Source organism: Tasmannia lanceolata, unplaced genomic scaffold (genome assembly GCF_043159265.1).
Source record: "Tasmannia lanceolata isolate RefF3 unplaced genomic scaffold, GAP_Taslan_0.1 ptg000018l, whole genome shotgun sequence".
Classification (NCBI taxonomy): Eukaryota; Viridiplantae; Streptophyta; class Magnoliopsida; order Canellales; family Winteraceae; genus Tasmannia; species Tasmannia lanceolata.
In genome coordinates, this window is record NW_027518695.1 from 12,015,161 (window position 1) to 12,025,109 (window position 9,949).

Genomic DNA, 9,949 nt, shown 5'->3' on the forward strand with positions numbered 1-9,949 from the left:
TTTCCAACCCTGTTGACAAGGGTTCCAAACCTTTTACCAAACCAAACCCTCTCACTCTTGTCTAAAATAGAATAGAAATTAAGGGTCAAAGTTAGAACGTGGATGCCACAGCAGTTGCATGTATAGCTATTAGCCAACTCTTTCACGCGCCTCTACGGTGGTCAACACCAGGTTTTGCACGATGCCTACTATATTTATAAACCATGTTTGTGAAATGACTAAAATACCCTTACCAAGAAAAAAAAATTGCTATTAATAATAATAAAAAATAAATAATTTAAGAAAAAAAGTGATTCTTCTAATGATCATGTGGCTTAAGATGTTTGATCAAACTGATTCTCACATTATGTAATCTCCGAAAGGGTTATCAGAAGTTGATAGAACAAGATCATGTGGCATCATGTTAGTGAGCCCAAGTCAAGTTCCTCATAATATTAAAATGGGTTAATATAATATTATGCGCCCCCCCCCCCTCTCTTTTTTCTTCTCCTCTCCATTGCTTAAAGATGCAATCAGAGTTTATTTTTTAATTTCAGTATAAAATTGAAAGAAGGGTTATTTTAGACATTTCCTTCAAAACCAAGGAATTTCCATCCACGCTTACACGCCCTTTAGTGTATAAATAAGCACTCCATCCCCCTCTCTTTAACTATTGTGGTCTTCCTCCTCTTTGTCTTCCTTAAGCCATTTTCCAAGCACAACTCTCTCTCTCTCTCTCTCTCAAAAAGGCCTCAATGGGTGGAAACTCACCCTGTGCTTCATGCAAATTGCTGCGAAGACGCTGCGCGAAGGACTGCATCTTCGCCCCGTTCTTCCCTTCCGATGACCCACATAAGTTTGCCATGGTTCACAAAGTCTTTGGTGCTAGCAATGTTAGCAAAATGCTTCAGGTTCTCTCTCTAGCTTTGTTTAGTTTTATTCCCAAATTTTTTTTTTATACATTGCTTCTCATATTCATGATCTTGATTCACATATAGTAATATAGCATGGTTTAGTTTTTTTTTTTTTTTTCTAATCATTTTCTTAACAGGAGCTTCCGATTCATCAAAGAGCGGATGCGGTGAGTAGCCTAGTCTACGAAGCGAACGCGAGAGTGCGGGACCCCGTTTATGGTTGCGTAGGGGCAATCTCTTACCTACAGAACCAAGTTTCTCAATTGCAAATGCAGCTGGCAGTAGCTCAAGCAGAGATCTTATGCATTCAGATGCAGCAAGAGCCCCCCTTACCAAGTCAACAAATGGAAGCAGATGAGAGAGCATTTGGTATCCCTGAGAATCTCAATAACATTCCTCAGTTCATCAACTTTGCCTCATCTAGCAATGTAATGCAAGAGCCACTCAAGAGAGAGTCTCTTTGGACATGATATATATGGTTTCTTAATGAAATGGCAGAAATGTTTTAACTTCCTTTCTTGTGATGGTGGGTGACCATTTGTTCATTATTTGTGTGTGAGAGAGAGGGGGAGTAAAATTTACTAGAGTGAAAACAAGATTAGGCAATTAAGTAATGAATAGATTTAAGTGAGTTGGAAAACTTGGGGCCTCTTTGGATGCCTCCAAAAAGTATTTGCATATAATCTAATATGTAAATGGTTCTGAAGTGAAGTACGATTGTTTGCTAATATAATGGTTATAATATTTGGGAAATGATATATTCGCCCCTTTTCCTTACTTGGGCCACCCACTTGTAGTGTAAAAGGGTAGTCGTAAATGCACTAGAGGGGCTGGCCCAAGAAAGAACTGGGGCGAATATATCACTTCCCTAATAGTTTTAGAGATGATATACTTACTGGCTTCAAAAGATGCCTTAATGTTCCATTTGCAAACAAGACTAAATTAAAAATACTTCTATTCGCAAATAGAATCAATTTTGGTGTTAAGCATGGGAAGATGAATACAGTTTGAAATGAATAAGCTTAGGCATGTTAGATGACTTAGTTTATTGGAATGTGTTAAGTTATTGATTTCACTAAACTTCAATGATTACAATTAATCCTGGAAAGTGCTGATTTAGAGCACTTCGGGGCTAAGCATGAGCAGATAAAAAAAAATATAGAGAACAGATAATCCTAATCATAGTATCCTAATCTACTCTATCTAACCTAGTTGGTAAATCAAAGACCCAAACAATCTGACGGTCAGATGTTATCAGATTTCATACATTCTAACATATTCATGTGTGTGTGCTCATGCTCACATGTGTGCGTGCGCGTGTGTGTGTGTGTGTGTGAGAGAGAGAGAGAGAGAGAGAGAGAGAGAGAGAGAGAGAGAGAGAGAGTATTAAATACATAAATAGATTTAGATATATTAGAAAGATAGAGAGAGGAGTAGAAATAAAGAAACTGATTAGACCTGGCTGCCTTAGAGAACTTAGTAATTGGTTTATTATACTGACAAAGGAAATTAAAAGATTAGATGATATACTTAGTGTGTTACAAAAGTTAAGTAATTGAGAGAGAGAGAGAGAGAGAGAGAGAGAGAGAGAGAGAGAGTAGAAATGAAGGAACCCAGCAGACTTACAAGGGTGTGTTGGACTTTTTTAAGTAAATGGGTGTAAATGGGGAGATGGGTCAACCCTACCATGTGAGATTTGGAGTAGATTAGGGTTATGTTTGTTACTTGTTAAGCAAACAGAAGAGTCTCCCAAGTGATTAAAACATGGGGTCGGTGCCATTTCCCAATCAGGAATTTACTATATATTCTGCTTCCTAGTTTTGTTTTCTTGTTCATGTGGAGGAGCAGAGTAATGTATTTATGGGAAGAATACAAATCACATTTTTTTTACATTTCATTGCTACCAGTGTGAAATCAATGTAATGCTTAGTGATAATAAAACCAAAGGAACACCTGACTTAAAGATTCCTCCATTCTTTTTTAATGTCCATTAACATCCTAAGTCAAAATTAGGGCTCTATCTATCTCCAAACAGCTTTTAGGGGAAGTGTGTGACAATATTTGCATGGTTTCTTTGAACTTTGTTTTGTCATTTTATGTAGACGTGACTGTAATGGAAAAAAATCCTTTTTAGTTTGTTGGTCATTAAAAAATCAAATCCATAATCCAATCATTTTTTAACTTGGTATCTAGCCTTTTTAAGCTTGAACTTGTGTAATAGATACTCTTTCTTTTAGGCCATCTTTGGCAGCCACGAAAGTTTTTCCATGAAATATTAGATTATTAAAGGGGCAAGGAGGGTGGGAGAGGGAGGGAATTGAGAATGCATGAGTGAGGAGAAGATGAGAAGTAACTGAAAAACAGGGAAAAGAAAAACTCTACTCAAAATAGAGTTTTGGTTTCCTTAGTTTTCACCATCCCCTCATTCATGGCCTCTCAATTCTTTCCTTCTTTCACTCTCCCTACGCCTCTCCTAACACTAGGTAAGCTAATATGCCATGAAAAGAAAATTCATGGTTGCCAAATATGGCCTTAGGCTGTGCATTTGGATTGCCCGAATCAAATGCTGGAATCGGCATATTCCAAATTTGCCCGATTCCGGCATTTGGTTCAAGAAATGAACAAAATCAGGGGCAAAAATTATACCATGCGGAACTAAAGGGGTAAAAAAGACCAAAATCCATTTTCTCCCCCAAGAGGTGATATTCTGATTCTGCCCACGGTCGGAATGAAATTTTTATTGGATTTTTTGAGTGAGGAATGATAGAATGAAGGGCGCCCTTGCAAAAATCAGCACCAAGTGTGCCCCTATTGGTTGGTTTTTGCAAAGTCAACACGTTTTCAACTTTTTTAGGCGCTTCACTTTTCAAAATCCGCCAATAGGGGCGCCCTTGGAGCTTATTTTTGCAAGGGCACCCTTCATTCTATCATTCCTCTATTTCAATTAATTTTTAATTCTAATATTTTCTATCCTGTTTACAGGAGAATCGAAATACGATGCCAATTCCAATTTTTGATTGGGGCAATCAACCAGCCTTATGATTATATTGTGTTAGAATTTTGAACCCAAAAAGTGGAATTTGAAATCAGAATTTTGTGAGTGAGTTTGAACTTCAATGCTAGTCTTTTAGTCTCACATTGGAAAGTTGAGGAGACATTCACCTCCTCATAAGGGCTAGTGTAGGCCTTTCAAGGGACATTGGATTTTGTTGGGTGACCCAGTTTTATATGAACTTTGGGACATTGAATTTTGTTGGGTGATCCAGTTTTATAGGAACCAAAGTTCATATAACACACATGCGCGCAACCGTGGTCTGAGTGTGGATAAATAAAAATAGGGAAATGATAACAGTAAAACCATATTCTTGACAAACATCTTGTCATTCAGTATTTAAAGAGTTGTCAAATGGTTAACCTCCCAAAATCCCCCACAAGCCAATTAAAGAAGAAAAAACAGCTGGGTTTGTGCAAATACCAAAATATGGTTGCGCTGATAACATTTCATCCCTAAGAATATCATTTTGTTTCCAAAAACACAGTTCTTTTTTTCCTTGAATTTCTAAATGTGTTTTATTTGGCTTAGAGTAACCAAATCGATAAGTGCAATATGACTTCTAGAGTTTTATTCTTATACTGAATTTTACAAGAGTATAGAAAATTTGAGTTTGAGTAACCAAATTTGGTTTCGAGTTGCACCACAAGTAAGCCAAAGATCAGTCTCTTCATTGAACTATTTTCAACATATAGATAAAGCACCAAATCACGATTTGTGGTCGATTAGAAAGATATGCTAAACTACCTATTAAAGAAGTGTGGGATCCATCAATCTATTTTCTCCTTGAACAAGTATTGGGACCCAGTATCAGATTACCATTAGATCACGATCTGTGACTGAATACTGTATTTGCAGCACCGAATTGGTGTATATGCTAATAGGATCATTCCTCTCTTTATTTTTTCTCGTTTTACTTGATCTTATGCATGTGTTCCTTATGTCGTCCAAATCGCACTATTTAACATTTGTGCTGGCGTGAGCAGGGAACTTGAAAGCATCAGGTCGAAGAAGAAGAGTGAGATGGGTCTGATCCAAGGCTAGTCTGATACCGTATATATATATAAGGAAAGTTTTTCTAGTCGGCCGACTAAAGAAGCTTCTCTAGTCCGCCGACCAAAAACACAGTGGGCCCATATTATTTGGATGATCCAAAGCATTCATTTGATGGGCTCTATCATAGATAGGGTGTGCCCAAAAAATCAGCTCCATAGGATCATCCTAGCCCTTTGATTTGTGGAGGTTAAAAATGGACAGTGGAGGTTAAAAACACAGTAACCCCACATTGTTTTGATGATCCAATTCATTCATTTGATGGGCCTTGACATATGCCTAAAAAATCATCTCCATAGGATCATCCTAACCCTTCGATTTATGGAGGTTAAAATGGACGCTTATAAACTCCACAAATCTGTCCATTTTTAACCTCCACAAATCAAAGGTTTTGGATGATCCTATGTAGGCACACCCAATCTATGCCAGGGCCTATCAAATGAATGTTTTGGATTATCCAAATAATGTGGGCACACTGTGTTTTTTGGTCGGCGGACTAGAGAAGCTTCTCTAGTCGGTCGACTAGAAAAACAATATATATATATGGGAAACATTTTCTGAGCGATACCTTAGATAAGTTATCAGAGCAAGAGCTCAAAATATTATGTGGGCCCACATTGTTTGGATGATCCAAAGCATTCATTTGATAGGCCTATACATAGATAGAGTGTGCCTAAAAAATCAGCTCCATAGGATCATCCTAACCCTTCGATTTTTGGAGGTTAAAACTGGACAGATTTTTGGAGGTTTATACCCATCCACTTTAACCTCTACAAATCGAAGGGTTAAGATAATCCTGTAAACCAGATTTTTTGTACACACTCTATCTATCTTTGGACTATCCAAATGAATGCTTTGGATCATCCAAACAATGTGGGCCCATTTGTTTTTTTGAGCTCTTGCTCAGATAACTTATCTGAGGTATCGTGCAGAAAACATTATATATATATATATATATATATATATATATATATATATATATATTTGTCCTCCACAAATGGAGGGGTTAGGATGATCCTATGGAGCTCATCCTAACCCCTCCATTTGTGGAGGACAAAAATGGACAGACACAAATCTGCTTCATTTTTGTCCTCCACAAATGGAGGGGTTAGGATGATCCTATGGAGCTGATTTTTGGTACACCCCCTATCTATGATAAGGCCTTGCAAATGAATGGTTTGGATCACTCCCCAAAATGTGGGACCCATGTGATTGGGCAAGCTAGCTCACCATAAGTTTGGTGAGCTTAAGCTCACCAACAGTTTCCTCTATATATATATATATATATATATATATATATATATATATATATATATATATATATATGTATGTATGAACGTCACGAAGATCACAATGCACATGACATGAAGAGGCTTTGAACTCCAACACACGCACACGCTCTGATATAAATGTTACCGAAATAAGAATATTTTGGTTTTGGTGAAAATTTCAGCCAAAATCTTGAAAATGTTGGCGGAGATATTTCGGTTTCTCTCGGTGAAAATCTTATAAATTTCGGTGGAAATCTTGTAGATTTCAGTGGAATTTTGAATTACTAGTGCTTTTTAATAATTTTGGTTGAAAATAAAATTTTGGTGTACTTCGTTTCAGTTCTGGCCAAAACCAACATGTCTCAGCCGAAATTTTAGACCATGCTTACAACAAGAAAGAGAGATTTCTTAAATGACTTTTTCTTTTGCATCATTGCCTTTAAATACATGATCAAGAGTTAGTTCGTCAACGAATGCATCTCTTGAAAGATTGGGAGAAGTACGACTAGTGTGAGTTACGGACACAACCCTTCAATTGTTAGGTCATCTGACTAAATTATGTGTCATTAATCAATAATTTTGACTAGCTTAACAATCACAATTAAGATTAATCATAACGATCAATGTTAAGCCCTAAAATCAACGGTTATCCATCCTTTTAACTAAACCTAAACAAAATCGTCGGTTTAGATGATGACTTTATTATTAAGTGGTTAGGATCATCCGATCATGATAGAGCAATGGGCCAAACTCGAGTGACCCACCTCGTCAATGGGCTTATCAATGGAGAATCAATGATGTTGGGAAGACTTAACAAAGGAATTGGTTGCATGGAAGTCACGTTAGAAGACAAAAGGGGCTGATTTATCAATCTCGACCTTGTATATTTTCGAGAGAAGGCCAGGCAAAACCTCCCCTATCTCTCTTTTGAGGGCTCGAGGTTAATGCCTCGAAAGGAAGCTTCCTTGGTTCAATTGTCATTCCTCTTTCCTTGCTTCCTCTTTCAATTGAACAAAACAAGAGATGTCTCCTTTTAATTAAGGGCCGTTTGCAATATAAGTATTCTACTTTACTTTATTTGCAAACACAGTCTTCTAGTTTGACAATTTACAAATAGTCTCCACCATTGAGTGAATTTTGCAAATCTGGTCATGTTGTCTAAGTTGTGTGCAAAATGATATGCCTGGGTGTAATATCATTTCTATACATACTCGCATTCTTCGCCCATGGTATGCCTGGGTGTAAAAAAATGGGTTCCATCCCATCAAAACATGAGGTGTGAAATAGTGGGTCCACCCTATAAATGGGCTCAGGTGGAGATCGTGCGACCTACCCCATCAAAACATGAGGTAAAATGGTGAGGCCCACCCGATGCATAGGTTTGAGTTGAGTTGGTGAGACCAGCCCTAAATATATTATATATTTTGAAAGTAGAAAATATCAGTAAAAAAAGCGAATTATAAACCAATGCATACAAAAATCTATTCGCCTATATAACTTCTACCTTTTAATGAGTTCCTAATTTCTATTGAGGGCGAAAAATCAAAGCGGGTTCATATGAAAATAACAAATCACGATTCACAAACCTGGCCCAAATTCAAACCAAGTGAACCGAAGCTTTGGTGTGCGTGTTTATGACTACTCTTTTTACACTAGAAGGGGGGGTGGCCCAGGGAATAAATAACGCAAATACATCATTTCCCTCTATTTATATATGGCAAATATAACCTATGTTTTCAATATAAGGTAGATCTCTTAACTATAGATTCTAACCATATTTTCAAAGGCATGGAAGAACCCCTGTTCAATAATCTGCTTAGCATTACTAATTTTGTTTGACTCAGTCGTGCATACAAAGCTTCATAAATATTTCATTCTTCTTAAAAAATTAAAAATTAAAATAAAAGAACCCATGTCTGTTTGTGTGTGAATCCTCCAATCTACCTCCAATTCCCATAGCATGTCTTGGAATTTGGATTTGACTAAGTAGAAGTTAAAAGATATATTGGTATTTGAACTTCATTTCGGCATCAACAGGATTACCCTGAAATAATGCCAAGTCAAAAAGAAAAAAGAGCACATTCTTACCTACTTTCCAAGAATTTATGCTAATAAAATGGTATTGGTTAGGCTCTTCAGTAGCAGCCATTTTCTCAGCCTCGGCCTAGGATGTGCCACGGGGACGTGATTGGGTATGTAGATCAGACCATATTTACAAAATTCTCCATATCAAATCTCAAAAACAATCAGATTTTGTTGAAGAAATTATCGGGTGATGGAAAGATCATTTTATTTTGTAATGAAAATGTTGAATCATGGAGCGGGCGTAGGCGTAGATGGACGATTTTAAAACGGGCTCCTCATTCATAAGATAGAGAAAATCCAAAATCCCTATTTAAATACAAACTACCATGATTAGTTATTCAATGTCATACTAACAAACTTATCACATACTCATCATTTATTTCCCAATCAAACTCATCCTACATAAAAGTAATGTTATACACAAGATCAAATCAACTCTAAAAGTTACAATGATACGAGTAATGTCCTCAATAACATGCATTGCTCATGACCGGTTCAAACACGTTTGATTCGTACAAATCAATCATCTTTCTCTGTCTTCTTCCTTCTCACTCAAAGGTTTTTTAAAACTTCTAATGCAAAAAGGAAATGAGGCCTTCCAAAAACAAATCCAATTTTATTTTATACAAAACTTAATTAGGACAAATTGCATAAATTGTATGAATCATTTGATTTCTTATCAAATCGTAAGATTCAATGAAAAAAATCGCAAAATTTATACAGATTAAGATTCAATCATGAGATTCAAACAAAAATCCATAAGAATTGATTGAATCATATGATTTGAATCGTAAATCGTAAGGTTTTAAGAACATGCATTTGAGCCTGAATTAATATATATGCAATAGACGAATTAGTTGCATTTTGAACCTGAATTTATGTTTGGATGATAGTTTTGACTTTACTTTGGAGTGGTGTCATACAGGTCAAAAAACCACTTTGCCATTTTCTTATCTAATTTTTTCATCACCGCCGCCGCCGGCTGACTATCACTGCAACTTGAAATAGGAGGAAGGGGAATAAGAAGAAGAGGATGAAGAAGGAAAAGAAAGAATAGATTCCAAAAAAATGTAAGGCACCAAAACATGCAGTGCATCGGAAAAATAGAAAAGAAGAGGAAGAAGGAAAAAAGAAGAAATTGCATAAAATAAAGTCATTGGCAAAACAAACAAAAAAAGAGAGAATAAAATGGCATCAAATTGGCAAAAATTAGGTCAAATTGTCGGGATGACTCGGCAAAAGATTGGGTCGACTCGCAAAACAATCATGTAGTCTTTTTGCAAGTCGACCTGATCTTTTGCCCATTTTTCCCGATTCTTGCCAACACCCCATTTTGGCCGACTCTTCTTTTTTCCTTTCCTTCATCTTCTTTTCCATTTTTCACAAGGATTTCTGTTTTTTGGGACACAGATTCTTCTTTTTTCTTTCTTTCTCTTTTCTTCCCCTACCCTCTTCTTCTTGGTCCTGTTTTTTGGGACACAGATTCTTCTTTTTTCTTTCTCTCTCTTTTCTTCCCCTACCCTCTTCTTCTTGGTCCTGTAGCGAGTTGCAGCAGCTGTATGTATTCTTCCGAATTGCAGGAGTTATCAGCAAGT

At 36.7% G+C, this 9,949-nt stretch overlaps 1 protein-coding gene across 1 annotated transcript; it reads left to right on the forward strand.

Moving 5' to 3' along the window:
* Nucleotides 1–702: 702 nt before the first annotated feature.
* LOC143851196 (LOB domain-containing protein 12-like) lies at nt 703–1,363 on the forward strand. Its single transcript, XM_077360542.1, has 2 exons — nt 703–890; nt 1,031–1,363. Exons 1-2 carry the CDS (start codon nt 735–737, stop codon nt 1,361–1,363), a joined length of 489 nt encoding a protein of 162 aa, XP_077216657.1. The 5' UTR covers nt 703–734.
* Nucleotides 1,364–9,949: the final 8,586 nt, after the last annotated feature.

Bases quoted from the DNA above. Each gene is read 5' to 3' on its own strand.
- LOC143851196 (XM_077360542.1), top strand. From the start codon at position 735: ATGGGTGGAAACTCACCCTGTGCTTCATGCAAATTGCTGCGAAGACGC. The intron at 891-1,030 runs GTTCTCTCTCTA...TTTTCTTAACAG, and splicing joins ATGTTAGCAAAATGCTTCAG to GAGCTTCCGATTCATCAAAG.